This window comes from Siphateles boraxobius, unplaced genomic scaffold (assembly GCF_051911475.1).
Source record: "Siphateles boraxobius isolate OS27281-9 unplaced genomic scaffold, OSU_SipBor_1 6, whole genome shotgun sequence".
Taxonomy (NCBI): Eukaryota; Metazoa; Chordata; class Actinopteri; order Cypriniformes; family Leuciscidae; genus Siphateles; species Siphateles boraxobius.
In genome coordinates this window covers 16,660,952-16,678,655 of record NW_027509186.1, presented here as the reverse complement: position 1 = coordinate 16,678,655, position 17,704 = coordinate 16,660,952, and the positions used below count along the sequence as shown (strand labels likewise).

Below are 17,704 nucleotides of genomic sequence, written 5' to 3'. Positions count from 1 at the left end.
TCAGCCCACCTCAAGCCAGGTGTCTGAACAGTTGTTTTCACATCAACAGCGTTGGAAGTCTGTTCCCTGTCACGCCAGCGCAGGGTCACGGCCGGGTCTCCATGGACATGAAGGAGAATCTCAGCATTAAGGAGCATCGGAGAAAAAGGGCGGGAAGATTGCAGTGTTAGTTCTCGTGCCAAAAGTCAGCAATAAAATCTCAGAAATTAGAGCCGCAAAAGACAATGGGTTATAGACTACCTTTGATTTACAATTAAACAAGCTGTTACGCACTGGCATCCTTCCCAACCTGTAATTTACCATCCACTCTTGGTGGATGCAGCAAAGCAGGAAGAAGAAACAAGATGGATTTGAAAGGAACAGTTCAACCAGAAACAACCACACCGGTATGATTTTCTTTCTTCAGTGGAACACAAAGGAGATGTTTAATCTAAAAGCTGCTTTTTTTTTCGCCATAAAACAAAGGTAGATAGAGACAATGGATTGTCGAAGTCCAGAAAGGAACAAAAAAGCACCACAAAAGTAGGCCATGTGATGCTTAGTATACAATGGTAACCCCCCAAAACGGCAACATAACAGAAACCCCTATAAATTTAAACATAACAGAACATTAAACAATAATGGATCTCCATGTATATATACTCTCAGTCTGTATCAAAGCACTCTGGGAAAATCTAATTTTGTCCCCTCTCAATTAGGAAAGTCTCAGTTTCCTAATTTGTTGTTAAAAATATGAAATGAGTAATAATTGTAGTTCTTGAAACTGATCGGTATCATTTGTCCATTCTCAAATATTTGGATTGAAATTTAATAAAAATATTAAGTGTATCTTAAAAATATAATATGTTGGTCAAATACCAATTTCTTTTTGTTACAAAAACTTAAATATGCAAAATGAACTGTTGGATATTTAGTATGGCGTTATTTTTTAGTCAAAAGTTATGAGCGTGTAAGACATGCTCACGAGCACATTATGTTATTTCACACGCGCAAAAATGAACCTTCAGCTGGCATGATAAAAGTACTCGCGCACAAATTCAACAACCGAGAGGTGTACAGGTAGCTGCGAGCGAGCGCCTGGCATACTCTCATAGGTTAACTCTGCTTGTAGGGTGGAATCCTGCTCGCGCGCAGCGGCTTCTGCTCGCGGAGTGCTGTTTTGTTCGCGCAGTGGATTTCTGTTCGCTCAGCTGATTTCTGCTCCCTCGAGTCTACATGACTTTTGACAATTTGGGGGCGGAAACCAAGAAGGGCACTGACCCTCTTATGATTGGTCACTTTCATCGCAATCAAAACCACAGGGACATCCTTGTACCTTGATTGACAGCTCTCATTACAGGAAGCGGTATTGTTTTCAAAAACTTGCACTGTTAAACCTGTTTTCAAAAGTTTGCATTTTCAGGCCCCCAAAACATCGCTGTCGTGTAAATGAACAACCAAAACGCATAAAAAGTTTTCGTTTTATTGTTGAAACTGGTGTTGTGTAAACAGCTCCTTAGAGACTATGCTGTATTTTAAGTCTTTGAAGCTTGACAGGTGAAAAAGTGCAGCATGAGCTTTCTGCAAATCATCTAGTGTTTCACAAAAAAAAAAATATATATATATATTGGAAGGTAAATAAATGTAAGGATTTAAATGCATTCTCTTTAAGGCAATCTTTTCCTTTTCCAAGCCAATGATTTCTTCTCAGACTAATAAAAAAAATTACCCTTTGCCTAGTTTCCCTGTTTAGCTCCTTGTGATAGCGTATACATAACAACACAAATGTGTGTCAAAGAAGGCTGTTGTTGATGTTGTTATTGTTGTCGGCTTCCGCAGACTCAAGGACTCGAGACTTTTATCCCTGTTCTCACATTCAAAGACTTCCTCTTGGGACAAAGCTCCACGCTTTCCAAGAATCCCAAGAGGAAAGTATGCCATCAGGAAAAACGATTAAGTTCAGTATAAATAATAGCATGTTTGATAGTACCTCATCGCTTAAAAAGCTGGATTACATAACACGTGTGTTCTTATCAGGGTTTCTTTTTTTTATTACTGAAGGTAGATGAGAACTCTAAGTACATGCTAAACTAGGCCTCAGAAAGATACATATTAAAGTATAGACAAGGGTCACACTTAGTAACCAACACATAATCAAGTTCTTAGTAATACAAATTAATGACCTAATATGCAATTACTAGAGTAGCTTGTAATTGCACATTTTTATTGCTATTGCAATTGATATTGATGTATACGAATGGACTCATTTTTAAAGGTTATGTTAAAATACTTATTTTCTAAACTCAGGCCCATAGGCAGAGACATAATGTTTTTTTTGAAAACAGAAATTAGGTTGTTTTGAAAAAAATTAATTACATTTACATTTTCACATTTAGCAGACCATATTTATTCAGTTTAATTCACAATTTATAATGTTACAAAATATTTCTATTTAAAATAAATGCTGTTCTTTGGAACTTTCTATTCATAAAAAAAATAAAAATCACAGATTCCACCAAAAATATTAAGCTGCACAACTGAAATATTTCTTAAGCATGATATCATCATATTAGAAACATTTCTGAAGGATCATGTGACTGAAGACTGGAATAATGATGCTGAAAATTCAGCTTTGAACACAGGAATAAATTACATTTAAAAATATATTCAGATAGAATTTTTTTTTTTAAATTGTAATAATAATTTGCAATATTACTGTTTTTACTGGAATGTTTTATCAAATATATGTAGTCTTTGTGAGCATAAGAGAACCAATACAACCAAACGTTTGAACAGTGTATAAGTAATTTGTTGGATGATTTCCAAGGAACCAATGGTGTTAGTTTGGTGACAGGGCTATCTGCTTGTCCGATCAATGACAGATAAGCGGAGTGTTTCGAAGCACTGTTTGATGTTCTAAAAAGGTGACATACTGTACGAAAGTAGCAGATTTAAAAAAATAATAATATATGATTTAGACCAAAAAAAAAAATATATATATATATATATATACTGAACACATTAAACATTTCGGCCTATGTAACAACATGGCCAACATATTTTAGGCAAATAATAGGAAAAGTAAAAGGAAAAATGTTTTATCAACACGTAAACCCAAGCCGGTCTAGACTGGTGCATTTACCAGCCTCACTCTTATTAAACAAGCTCCCCTCTGAGCTCAAACGGCAAGTCTGTGTCTCTCCTGCGTCTGTACACCATAGAATCATAAACTCTGGCTGTTACGTCCACATCAGCTTTACCGTACACCCTTCCCTGTGGAGAAAAGTACAATAAATGACAGCTATAAACAAATGAGAAACAGCAAACTGACAAAATCTATTATATAAAAATTATTATGCAATACCATAATTCAGGGCTTGTGTATATACCATGTATCCTTTGAATTAAAACTAGGAATTTAGATATGAAATGTACAGTTGTGGATTAGAGATCACACATTTGGCATTAAGTGCATCTTTCCAGACTGGTTGTTGGTTCACACACCCACCTCATGGTATGTGGAGACTGGTGCTCGTGGATCCGAGTGGCCAGCAGGGGGCAGCAGTGAGTAGCTCTGCAGGTCCTGGGAGGTCCCCCAGCCTCTCACCTCCTCATAGTCATGAGCGAGAGGGCTGGTGCCGAATCTGCCATCTGGAGGGAAGGAAACTCAGCACATCAATACTTCAGCTGTGAACCTTCAAGTTGCAAAAACGTTTGAACGTTTGCTCAAATATTGAACACTCACTTTGCATAAAAACAAAAGAGCTTTTAAAAGCAGAGAATTTGGGTGATGAAGTGATCTAAAAAGACTCCCCTCACACATTCCGAGAGAAAGAATATATTTCTTTGTAGCCAAGGAATCCTATTAGTCATACTTAAGCCGGGGACACACGTAAGGACTGTAAGGCCGATCATGAATGCAGTTCGATACTTACGACTGATCATGCCCAAACGTGCCGAGTCACGTTAAGTCTTTGTTCACAGCCGGTGTTTAAAATCTGCTGCAGTCGATGGACACAGTCTGTAAGTGTGTTCAGTTCAATCTTAGAATGTTTCAGCTAGTCGTTAAGTGTGTTCCCGGTTTAATGTATGTTCAAATCCCTAACTAACTATTAAATCAGTTACATGCTGTTTGTGCAATAGGCGTGAATGATACATCAACTCATGTGGCTTGATGAGAGATAAGCTATTAGTTTTCTAAGTGATTTTGCCTGGCAGGTGATAAAACCGGTGAACAAATCCCACAAATTTACATCTAGGGACACACAAACACTCTGCATACTAGTGATCGACCGATGTATCGGTTTACCGATATTTTTCCCGATATTTAAGCATTTTCCCATAATCGGGTATCGGTTTTGTAATATCGGATTCGCCGATAAACGGCGCTATCTTGTGGCCGTTTTGAGAATTCCGCCATTGCAGCCTGCGTCTGAGGAGATCATTCAACAACAACTCTGTGTACACGTAAAGTATATGTTCTACTATCTTTGCTTTAATTATTCAACTTTATTTAACATAACAGGCATGCAGAAATGAGGTGTGAGGCAGAAATGAGGTGTGAGACATAAATGATGTTTGAGACATAAATGCCTGATATAGTTTATGCAGCTTGGTTCTCAAAAATTGAGACGAACTCATGGACTCACGTAACGTAATCCGTCATGTCCTGCCCCAATAAAGACGTAACTTTACATGAATTAAATAAAACAGACATGAATGAGTGCATGTTGAAAATAAAAGCGCTGAATTTAATTCTTTATCTGTTGTATTTGCTCACCATTAGTCTCGAAAAAAAGTTCGTTCATATTGCTGAGCACTCACTGGGTTGATGATCAGGAATGCTCAAGCACGGCCACTGAATGAAGCTTTTGAGAAGATTATCTTGTTTAAACACCCTAGATTATATTATAATTTACTACATAGCAATTATTTCGCTAATATTCGCTAATAATAAATGTTTTTATTGTAATTTGATTTATTTACCATTTATGAAAACAAACTAAGCAGTATGCCTTAGCAACTGCATAGCGATGGGCTATAACCACTCAGAACACCCTATCAACTGGATAGCGATGAGCAACAAACACTCAGAACACCCTAGCAATTGCATAGTGATGGGCTGCAATCACTCATAACATCTTAGCAACAGCATAGCGATAAGGAAAAAACATTAGAACATTAGCAGTCACATAGCAATGCCCTAGCAACCACCTACAATGCCCTAAAATTGTGGCAGTGACATTAGAAGTAAAATATGTAGTTTGTTCTGGCGATTTTTGCTAAATAGACATTATAGGAAGTTATTTGAGAAAGGGAGATTATTTGAACCTAAAAAATATAAAAAGTTAAGCTTTAAATCCATATAAAGTGTACATAACCACATTAAATGTAGTCTCACCATGATACTCAGGTCCTTCAGGGTGAGTATACAGCGCAGGACTGTAGTAATAATGAGAACTCTGCTGCTATTGAGATGTAGGAAAAAGAAAGGGCATCTTCAGTAGCAATATTGTTTGTGAATTCAGGTGGGATCTTTTTCATTACATTTTACACATTACATCTATTTCATTAAGTATTTTTATCTGAACGTTTTGCTACAACAGCACTTTCCACTGGCTGCGAGAGTATCATTTTTATATACCCGTCCGTAGCTCTCATAGACGCTGTTGTCAGGCTCAGAGCTGCTGTCGATGAGGAGCGTTTGCTGTGCCGAGGCATTGATAAGCTCTCTGCTCGCATAGCGTGTTGAGCTGCTTGACATGGACCTGCAGAAACAGAGAAACTTCACATTCACAAATCACAACTGCAAGTTAGAAAACCAGACAAGAAAGAAGAACTTCAGCAACCAGGGAGATTTTCCAAGAAGCAGTCAATAAATATAGAAGTCTGAAAAATTGGAAATTAATTGGAAATTATTAGGTTTACATATTCAATTACAATTTATTCACTTGTGTCATTCAGGCCTTTCATTCAGGCCTTTAGCGTCGAGAACGACGATTGGTATGGCGCTTCAGTCTTCTACTGTCGAGGAAGTCTTTGTACTGCTGGCAAGATCTTTTGACACCAGATCTTATGGAGGCGTGCCACATTGCTCGGTCACCAGCAAGCGTTTCCCAGTTTTCGCTTGGAAGGCCGAACGACTGAAGGTCACGCTTCAGGACATCCTTGTAGCGGAGCTTCGGCCGGCCGACTGGGCGAGGGGCATCAGCAATTTCGCCATACAAAATTGCTTTCGGTAACCGGTTTTCTTCCATGCGGTAAGTGTGGCCAGCCCAGCGTAAGCGACGTGTGCGCAACATAGTGTAGAGGTCTGTGCTCTTGGTCGTGGAAAGGATAACCGAATTTGGAACATGATCCTTCCAAGTTATGCCTATAATTGAGCGCAGACAGCGAAAGTGAAAGGTGTTCAGACGATGTTCATGTCTGCGGTAGGTGCACCAAGTTTCACTGCCGTACAGGAGAGTGCTGAGAATACAGGCCTCGTAAACTTGGACTTTTAGGTGGAGAGACAGAGAATTGTTCTTCCATACTTTCTCGCTAAGCCTGCCGAAGGTTGTTGATGCTTTCCCAATTCGGATGTCCAATTCGCAGTCTAGACTGTTGGAGGTGTCGACTGTGGAACCCAGATAAGTGAACTTTGTAACGTTTGTCAGTACGCTGTTGTTGATAGTGATTGCGGGTGAGAGCATAGCAGGTTGGGCAAAGACCACTGTTTTTCCCAGGTTGATCTTCAATCCAAACTCCTCACAAGCAACAGCAAAGGAGGAGCACATAGCCTGCAGCTCGGTCTCAGAATTGGCAAGGAAGGCGGCATCATCTGCATATAGGAGTTCCCAGATATGGACGCGGTTGATCTTTGTTTTTGCACGAAGTCTTGCCAGGTTGAAGAGATTGCCAGAGCTGCGTGTGTGAAGTAACACTCCAGATGGGACAGGGAAAGCTCGGCGCAAGACAGCGGAGAAGAATATACCAAAGAGAGTTGGAGCCAGAACGCAACCTTGCTTTACACCACAGGAAATTGGAAATTCCTTAGAACGAGAGCCCTCGAACTGTATTGTTGCCTTCATAAGAACATGAAATTCTTGTATGATTTTCAAGAGTTTGGGAGGACAGCCCAGTTGACGGAGGATGGTAAAGAGGCCGAACCTGCTGACATAGTCAAAGGCCTTTGTCAGATTGACAAAGACTGCATACAGGGGCCGACCTTGCTCAATGCATTTCTCTTGGATTTGACGAACTGAGAAAATCATGTCTATGGTTGATCGACCAGGACGGAAGCCGCATTGACTCTCCGGGAGTATCCTATTTGCAATAATCTGTACGCGTGGGAGGATGAGGCGGGCTAAGACCTTGCCAGGCTGGGAGAGAAGAGCTATGCCACGGTAGTTGTTGCAGTCGCAGCGATCCCCTTTGTTCTTATACAGAGTAACTATGTTAGCGTTACGTAATTCGTCTGGGATGGTGCCTTCATTCCAGCAAGTTGAAAAGAGGTGATGCAATTTATTCACTTGTATACATACATAGAATCATCATATATATGCGTGTATAATTTTGGCATTGATTAAAATTCATATACACACACAGACACACTCACTCACACACACACACACACACACACACACACACACACACACACACACACACACACACACACACACACACACACACACACACACACACACACACACACACACACACACACACACACATATATAGCCCTATTCCATATTAATATATTCAAATCTGTTAAAACATTAAAAATAATATAAATTATTTAATGTTACAAACAAATATATTATATATCATTTTGATCCGCTTTCTTACCCGTATTTAAATTATAATCATCTTAACCACGAAGTAATGCCCACTTTTCACAATCAATTCCCAAAGGGTAAAATATATAATCTTTATTTCTCATTGAATATCCTGGGATATTTGCTGCTTTACAAAATGTTATTTTCTGTTCAATTTAAAGGTACACTATATAACTTCTGGCCCTCTAACAGTTAAAAAACAAAACTGCATGCATTTTGAAGTAGAACATTGGGTTATACTTTATTTTGATGGTCCCTTTTGAACATTCTGTTAGCTATAAGTAACTTTGCAACTACATGTCAACTAACTCTCAATAGAGTATTAGTGGACTATCTGCTTCATATCAGCAAACTCTTAATTGTGATGGTCCTCCAACAGACACTCTACTGACTATAAGTAACTTTGTAACTACATGTCAACTTATTCTAACCCTAACCCTACCAGTCTACTAATACTCTACTAATACTCTAATGAGAGTTAGTAGACATGAATGGGCAATGTTACTTATAGACAACAGAATGTGTTAAAGGGACATCAAAATAAAGTGAAACCGAACATTGTTTTGGTTCAGAAATAAAAACGCCTTGGTTACGACTGTAACTTTGGTTCCCTGAAGAGGGAACGAGAAGTTACGTTGAGATGACGCTATGGAAACGCTCTGCGTGATTACGTCATGAAGCACTTGTAAAATCAGTCCAATGGCGTATAGGCGGGTGACGTCATGGCAGGAAGCTTTAAAGTGCAACCAGACCAAACATTGTCAACTTCTGATAGGTCAAAGTAAGTTGATCACAGGCGCGCCGGAAGTATGGCATGGTGACGCAACGTCTCATTCCCTCTTCAGGGAACCGAGTTTACAGTCGTAACCGAGGCGTTCCCTTTCAAGGGAACTTGCATTGTGTCGAGATGACACTATTGGAACGTCTTTACCAACGCCACCATAGTGACCAGTGCCTGTCTTGTGTGAAATCAGGCGAGCACAACAAAGACAGAATAACCTGGGAGTGAAGCCCAAAACTAGGTTGTAAACCCAATGAGTGTGTGCGGAAAGAAAAAGCCCGCCACATCACAAACCTCTTGTAGGGATACCCCAAATACAAAGCTACAAAGCCACCATACTCCTCCAACGCACCACGGAGGAAACCGGTTTGTTTCCTGTGCTGGGAGCTCTAGAGTGGCCTCAACAACCTCAGTTGAGAGACCTGGGTCTATGAGTTGTGCCCCCTCAGAGGCCAAACCCACACTTCCATAACTATGTTCTTCAGAACTCCCGGAAGTAGAACAATCAGGGAAACTATGTACAGATCCGTACAGCCACGTCTGCAACTCCAACTTTCCTGTGGGAGAGAGCGACATCTCGAACCTCCAACTGATGCGACTGATTGTGAAAGTGCTTGGCCGAACGGAAGAATTCGATATTGGTATGCTTTTCCCCGAAAGCAAACCTCAGGAACTTCCTGTGATATGGAAGGATTGAAATGTGGAAGTATGCGTCCTTGAGATCTATCATAACAAACCAGTCCTCGGATCTGATCTGTGGAACGATTTGTCTCAGTTCTCAACATTTTGAACTTTAGCTGAATAACTGACTCGTTCAGAACTCTCAGATCCAAAATGGGACGCAACCCCCCATCCTTCTTTGGAACAATGAAATACCAACTGTAAAACCCTGTGTCCCTGATGGAGGGAGGTACATGTTTTATTTATCAATTTTTCCAACAGGGTTTTCACTTATTGTTCCATTACCAGAACCTGCTCGGGCCCAACACGGTGGATAGGACCCCCATACACCTGGCCAGGCGAGACTCGATGATAACCCTTTTCTATGGTCTGCAGGACCCAACGAAAATATTTGGCAGTAGCTTCCACGCTGTCAAAAATTCTACTAGAGGTACCAGCTTATTGAGACTGGCCTCTGGATTTAGTTGTTGTTGAGCAGACTGTAATGGCGAACCGGCAGGGAACGACTGAACTGACTGCTCTGGGACCCTCCTGAGACCCTCCTCCTCGGACCACAACGTTTCTGGGTGGACCCTGAGATATGTGCTTGCCAGAGATCGCTGCGCCCCGAAACACACAAAGTGGCGGGGTTAGCATAACGGCGCCTGAGGGCACCGAAGGGCAATGGGCACCTTATAATGAGGTGTGTGGCGAGCAGGACGAGGTCGAGGGACGTGAGAGAACGGCGCGAGGCCGGTGGCATGGTTAATGATGAACGACACCTGTGAGACGCATCGGTCTCGTTTCTCTCATGGAGGAGCGGAAGCATAAAAGGAGCGACGACTGTGAAGATGGAGAGAGGAACAGGCCTGTTCAGGGGAGACTGCCCTCGTTGGTCTGACCCCTCGGGCTTCAGGACCTTTTCCCCACAGCCTTCTTGGAAATAATGACAGTCCTCAGATCCGTCTTACCCCTTAAAGGCTGCGGTTGAGAGCGCCAGCCCAAACCCCAGTCCTTTTGAGGTGGGTCGGGAGCAGACGGTCTACTACTGTTGAGATATGTTTGGCAGAAGTTCCCACACTGGCAAAAAAACTCCTAAAAGAACCTCTCAGTCTCTCAAGACTGGTCTAGATGTTACTCGAGCGACCAATTCGATGCCCTGTACGGTGAGCCGGCAGGGAAAAGCCGAACTGATTGCTCTGAGACCCTCCTCGGAGGGGGCGAGAATCCCAGAGCCGCTAAATTTCTGGGCGGACACTGAGATAAGGGCTCGCCTGAGACTAGAACTCACTGGAGACCGTTGCGCCCCGAAGCACACAGGATGATGGGGTTGGCAGAACGGCCCCTGAGAGCACCGAAGGGAGATGGGCACCGTATAATGATATTCATTTCCCCCCAGGAATTTCACCATTTATTTCCTCAGAATTAAATGCATCCAAAGATCAACCAGACAAGTCAACATGATCTGGATGAAAGCCTGAATAGTATATTAATAACGAAATCTAACTCCTTAAAGATAAGATGGGTACATATTTAATTTTCTCAAAAATGAAATGCAGCCAAATATAAACCAGACAAGTAGAAATGGTCTAGGTAAAAGGCTGAATATAGTGTATTAATATAGACATCAACTCAGATGAGTATTTAACATTTAATTTCATCACAATTAAATGCAGCCAGAAATCAACTCAGATAGAGAACTTGGTCTGAATGAAAGGTTGAATATATTATTTTCATACATCTACTTTCAAAGCCAGACAAATATTTAATTTCATTTCTCAAAATTAAATTCATATTATAATCTCAAACACAAAAAAGAACCATAATAATAGTTTGCAAACACTGGTTTGCACACAATCATAAGAGAAAGAGATAAAGGGAAATTCATGTCTGCTCAGTTCCCTCCGCATATATTGCGGACCCATTATCTACACCTCGGCAAACGCGAGATCTGGGCCAATAGATTCTTATTGGATAGATGCAGACCCATAATCTCAGCCCGCTGCCTCGGCACACGCGGGATCCTAGATCGATTCATAGAATCTTTATTGTAGACCCGTAATCCACGTGCTGCCTCGGAAAACGCGAGATCCGAGCCAAAGAATCTTTATTGACTTTCTTCCCTCGAGAAGAAAGCCAACAGGAGTATAGCTCAAACTCTCGATAGTGCATATGTAACATGTAGGGAATTTATGTATGGACTGTAAGGAACTCAGTTTTTTGGAAATATTAATAATCATTAATATCTTGTTATTATTAATTATAAATATTTGGGTCAGTTAATTGGATTAACTTGATGTGGCTGAATTAATATTACAATCAATTAATCAGTTCTTCCAGCGAACTCTTTTGATTATTAATTTATTCTAAGAAAAGGGTATCTTCCCTGGCCACAGAAGAATAATTATTTCTTCGCCTGTACAGTACTTTGAGCCAGTAGCAAAACCGTGATCGTAAAGTGTATTGAGACTTGTATTGCAAACAAACAGAACCAAATACATATTATGTACAAGTTTTATTAACTAAATGTAGATATTTATATGAATATAAATAAACTAAACAACATACACACATGATTACATAAATAGGTTAGTGATAGGATGAAATTGGAAACCGGAAGAGGGTCTATGAGAAGAACCATCAGAATTTCATTTTCACATTTCATTGAATTGAATACTTGCATTTGTAGTGGGAACAATTCTTGAAGTTGTTGAAAATTTAAGTCGTTGATGGTTCCGGCAGTGTCAAGTGGAAGTTGGTTGAGAGTTCTCTTTCTCCAGGAACGCACAACTGGTTTGGTCAGGGCCTGGGGCCCTGTTGAGGCCATGCCGAGCACCCAGGAGAAGTGAGGAAGTCGGAAGAGTGGGTGATTGGAGTCGTTGTTGGTTGGAGTCTTTGTTCCAAAACTCCTGAGATTGTCCTTGGTTCTTTGTGAGAGAGTCTTCTCTCTCCTGGCTGAGCCCATATCTGGTTGGATCGAGGCCTGCCAGGCCCTGGGGCCCCCGTGGAGGGGGAGGGGGTCCCACAGGATCACCAGAGCATTGTTGCGGCTGGATGATAGAACTAAGAGGCGGAGGTCACATGTGGACTGTCTCTAATAAGGCCTGGAAAAGATCCTCCCCTAAGGGTTGAACTCGACCAATCAGAAAGGTGACATGTCTAAGAGGGAAAGTGGCTCTTAGTTGATTTACGGATCTTTGTCTCTAGCATGATTATACCTTCATTAATGCTCAGATAGCTATAACACATCCACACTGCATTCTAGAAGAAGGTGATGCACATCAAAGTGTGAGTCATTAAATGAGGATTAATTAGGTAGGAGGCATGATACAGGTGAGGTTACATTGATCGTTAGTTGGTTGTATACCAGGATACATACCATAACATATACCTAATAGTACACGAGACAGTAAACCATTTACACTGTTTCTTTCACAGTTTTATGCATGTTCATTTATAGATCAGTTAGTCTATGATTAATGCAGCAAAGTCTGTTTTAAAGAGGGTTTCTGTTTCATAGTCTCTCTCTTGAGTATGTAGCCACATTCCTCGGAGGTCGTAAAATCTCCTTATCATGCCCTGTAACATGACATTGTTTCTGCCCTTGTGTTTGTTCATTTGGGCTGTGTGAGGAGTTTCATAAACCTTTGTATATAATGAATAATTAGTATGTGTCTGATTGGTCCATACCCTACAGGACACTGTCAGCCCCCTTTTACTAGAGCTGACAGATCATGCTCTACTCCCAAACAAACAAACAACACATAAATCGCGTGTATCCCACTTGTAATGAAGCGAGGGCAGGGAGGAACACACGATCCAAACTGATGTTTGCTCACCATTATATTTCTGTCTAGATATATAATATTCTTGTTGACAAACAACAATAAATAGACAGAGAGAGATTCACACGGACCGCTTGCTGAAGACACAGAAGCTGACAATGTTTGGTCTGGGTGCACTTTATACGCCATTGGACTGATTTTACAAGAGCTTCATGACACAATCACGCAGAGCGTTCCCATCATGTCATCCCGACGCAACGCAACGCGATTTCCCTCTTCAGGGAACCCCAACTCCATGTCCCTTTGACAACATTTCACATCCCTCTGTCCTCGCCATCTCTGAAAAGCCAAGCCAATGTTGGTTCTTGTTTTAGTACAAGCTCGGTCTCGTTCTCTTTTTGCCATTAGACACGCCCATGTTTGGCTTTTGTTTAAAATGGGTGATTCCCCTAAGATGGGAGAATCATTTTTGCTCGTTGTCACAACTAACCTCTGCCAATTCCACACGCCTCAAAGTAGCCGGAGCAGCTTTTCTCTATTTACAGATATGACTAAACACACGGGAGAGTGACACAATTTCCTTCGAAAACCATCCCAACAAGTCTAAAATATAAACACTTATAATAGGCTTACAAATTACCATAGTGAATCAGGGCAAGACAAAAACACGCTTTGGAAGAAGGATTGATCTCATTATTTAAATTTAGTTAATTTTGAACAATCACAAAGTCACATTGTGCACCTTTAAAGTTAAGTTACACACCTAAGGCTTAGGTTTCTCTTTTTTTAATATCCAACTAAAACTCCAAAACTTTTGTCTATTCTGCCTTTTTTTTAAGCTCATGACTCTGTCAAATGTAGGCTGGTGAAATAAAAACTTATTTATGTACTTCTCTGGAGTCTATTTATGGAGATGCAAGCTAAGCAGCATTTCTATACACCGTCTTGAGGGCTTCTATAGCCACTGGAAGCATGAAGGCTCACCCAGACCGGCAGAAGTTGTTCTGAATGCCTTCGAGCCATCACAGCATGCTAGTCTTGCTTGTTAGTGAGGCTTTCTAAGCCACACATCACCATTACTATTGCTCACATTAAGGAGTAGGGGTTTGTTCACTCTCCTAATCCCAAGCATTACACTTTGGCAGTAAATAACAACCTAGAAACCAAGTAACAAGTTTTGCGGTCACATGTTCATCAGAAACTAGTTCGTTTCTTATTTTTTCAGGGTGAAGACACCTCAGGGTCAGGGCTGAGTGGGCATACTTGCAACAGAACTAACATGACTGACCTCTGCTCCTCGCTTTTCGTCTCCTGTGAAATGCTCCTGGTGTCCTCTGGAGGCAAAAACCAAAGGAGAGTGGGCTGTTAGAGGGCAAAGGTCATAGGAAATGACAGAAATGAAAGGACAAAAGACGGAACACCAGAAAGACAGAACACAAAATTGTTTGTGTACGGAACATTCATCATTCGCCATTTCAATTATTGTTTCCTCCCTACAAATTGTGTTGTGACAGTAGCTTTAATAAACTGATAAAAAGGGCCGTCCAAATTGAAAGCGAGAAGTGAGGACGACAGATTCATGAATAGAGTGGAAAAGAAAAAAAAGTCGTGAGCGAGAGATGAGAGGGGAGAGACAAGACACCTGACAGTTTGAAGGAAGGGGAGAGGCGAAAAAAAGACAGATGGGGTGAGTGAGAGAGAGAATGACAGAGGACGAAAGGGAAAGGGGCGAGATAAGGGGAGAGACGAAGGGAGGAAGTGACAGCTGCCGTGGAAAGGAGAGATGGCGGGATGATGCAGATGGCTGAGGAGCCAGCGAGCGAGATAAGAGAAAGAGAGAGAGATGGATTTAAAAGTGAGAAGTCATATTAGGATTCAGACAGTTCATCCCTTTTGCGCTGCGTGCTGTCGCTGAGAGTCGACCAGTCTGGGACACGCTGTCTAACAGCGCAGAGTAGAAGCGGTGACACGCTGAGGAGTTTCGCTGTCGGATACCTTTCAGGCTCCGCCCTCTGTTTTTACATCTGACGAATAGAAAGTAGCTCAGTGGATTTAGGAATAACAGGAGGCCGCCCACAACCAGGATCACCACGGCATAGACAGGAAGACCACGACCTGTTGAGGAACAAGTGTTATATATAAACAGTGTGTATTTTATTAAAGGGATATACAGTCAGTGGCCCCAAAAAAGTAGACTTTTCAAGCTAAACATTTTACAAAAGTATAGTTTTAAAAGTGTAAAAACAATCATTAAAATTGTTTAAAACTAAGATCAAAATGTTGAAAGTATTTGGACACTTTCTGGTGGTTTTCAATCACACAACTTCTTTTTTTTTCTTTTTTTTTGCTAACTTCAGACCAATTAAAAACTGTCTGGACAGGAATGTGAGAAAGTGCAGTGTATCATTTTTATATAATACAATTAAATAATTTGTTTAACAATAAATCATTATTTAAAATAATAATAATAAAAATGCTAATAATCATAATGATACTTAATATTATTGTTAAACATTTTATTATTAATGAATAATTAACTATTACAAATAATAATAAGTATTATTAATAATCATTTTAAATACTTTTTTTTATAACAGTTCATTTATGTCAGGATTTGTGCAGATAGATGATGACAAGGAAGGCTGAAGGTTCAAATCCAAATTATTCACAAAAAACTACAGAGATCCAAGCAGGCAGGTAGCACAACAACGTAACATAGACGAGAACGGACAAAGACTGACTGAACAGAGGGAACTAAATACAGACACTGATGAACATAAACCAGGTGACACAGATGAAGTTAATTAACAAGACACAGGTGATGAAGATGGACTAATGACGGTTGGCATGGTAACAGATGAGTGGCGGGAAAGCAAAAGACGTGTGACTAATACTGAAAACAAACGGAATAACTAAACATAACAGAATCAGACAGACACAAACGTGACAATTTACTTTGTCCAGCCAGCATTGAATAGTGGAACTAATGTATTCAATTAGATTTTATTTTTATATTTTCTGTTTTAATTTTCTTTTTTAAAGTTTTATTAATTTTATTTTAATATGTCTATATACAAGTTTTAGTTATTTTAGTACTTGAACTTCAATTAAACAAAAATGCGAATGTTGCCTTGCAACTTATATAATTGCTTTATATTTTAATTTTAAATAAACGTGATCTTTATTTTATCTCACGTAATGCATTTTTTATGGTTTTAGTTAATGATATTATCTCGATTGTAACTTTTTTTTTATACTAATTAAATAGTACTTCTGGTGGCAAAGTCCTACAAAGTAACAGACTTAATACATCCACTAAAAATCACCCTTACACCAGTTGCAAAACGCAATTGCATTTTACTTAAGCATTCAAAGACTTTCTGGGCACAAGATACATATATTAATGGCAGCTGTGCCATATATATGTTCATGAAGTTGAAAGATGTCATTGGTTGAATTTGCACAACTGTTCTCTGTCACTGTCTTGTTGGATTTGCAATATGTCACTGTTTTGTAGAAGAGAGTGTACAGATTTGACACGCTCGAGTCATGCCTCGCCGTGTGAAAAGACCTCCAATGCCGCATGAACTAGTTTATTCACATAGACGAGAGACACTGATAAATCTCTCCCTAAAAAAAAAAATCCCTCACACAGTGTATCATTCCCAAATCAATCTGATGACATAGAAACTATCCAAGGAAATTGAAAACCCTAATGAATCTTTTCTACTCAAACCCAATCAAAATGCAAAGCAGTATCCGGAGGACCTCGAATTTGCCGCAAGCTAATGTCAGTTTATTCCGTATCCCGAATCAAGGGTCAATAACTGCCACTGTGTCCCATTAAATGGTACCAAAGCGTTCAGCCTGAGCAAAACTGCACCAAACCGCAGAAGAGAAAACATTGAGCCCCAAGGCTTTATGAAAGCACATGAAACAGGCCGGTAAAGGCCATGGAAACTGAAGTACGAGCTGAGAAATTGATCTGAATTCTGGGGTGTCAGGCCTTTTCTACATTTGATAAATAGCAGCTGCAGTGAGCCGGAGGAGGAAATGCAGCACCTGCAAAAGCTGAATCCTGGTCTTCTGGTGAGACCCCACCGTCAGCTTCCTCCGCATCTAAGAGAGAAACAGAGACAAGGTAAATCACTTAATGCAGAGGTTACAGAGCGCAGTCACTTTCTTCTCCTCTGACCATGAGTCTAAGCTCAGAAAATCAAAAATGAATATTGATTCATGCATTGTTCTTGTTTGCGATGTATTTAAAAACACGCTGTATTATGTAGAACCTACAACACTAGTACTAAGTGTAGTCGGTATTATTAGAGTCCATTAGAGAGGATGGCAAGTACAAAGTGGAAAATAATGAATTCCAATGTGTAAAATCAAAGATTATAGACTTAGTCTAGCCTGAAAAGCCCCACTGTGATATGTAAAGGCTTGTGTCAGAGTAAATGGCTTATTTAATTTGACAAACGAAACGAGGTACTTGAATGGACTGTACAGTACTTTTACACCCTTGTTTTCATTTGCATTAAATTACATATGGCTTAAACTGAGTTGAAATAAGGTGATTGATTGCAGAATCAATTGCAGTACACATACCTACGAAACTCACTCATGCTTTTTCGTAGTCTAGTTATTGCCGGATGCTTCTCAAGCAAAAGCATACGCCATATGTG

General features: G+C 40.3%; 1 protein-coding gene across 6 annotated transcripts in view; it reads right to left on the bottom strand.

Annotated features, from left to right (window-relative positions):
• Positions 1-2,362: 2,362 nt before the first annotated feature.
• Positions 2,363-17,704, bottom strand: part of nphs1 (NPHS1 adhesion molecule, nephrin) — a 152,338-nt gene continuing 136,996 nt past the window's right edge. For all 6 annotated transcript variants that reach the window (XM_077207873.1, XM_077207878.1, XM_077207874.1 and 3 more), the window contains 7 exons: positions 17,085-17,141; positions 15,018-15,137; positions 14,311-14,356; positions 5,624-5,747; positions 5,381-5,447; positions 3,488-3,630; positions 2,363-3,252 (listed from right to left, as the gene is read on the bottom strand). In XM_077207873.1, the coding sequence (XP_077063988.1) occupies positions 3,136-3,252; positions 3,488-3,630; positions 5,381-5,447; positions 5,624-5,747; positions 14,311-14,356; positions 15,018-15,137; positions 17,085-17,141 (674 nt within the window). In that variant the 3' untranslated portion in view covers positions 2,363-3,135. The remainder of the gene's footprint in view (positions 3,253-3,487; positions 3,631-5,380; positions 5,448-5,623; positions 5,748-14,310; positions 14,357-15,017; positions 15,138-17,084; positions 17,142-17,704) is intronic.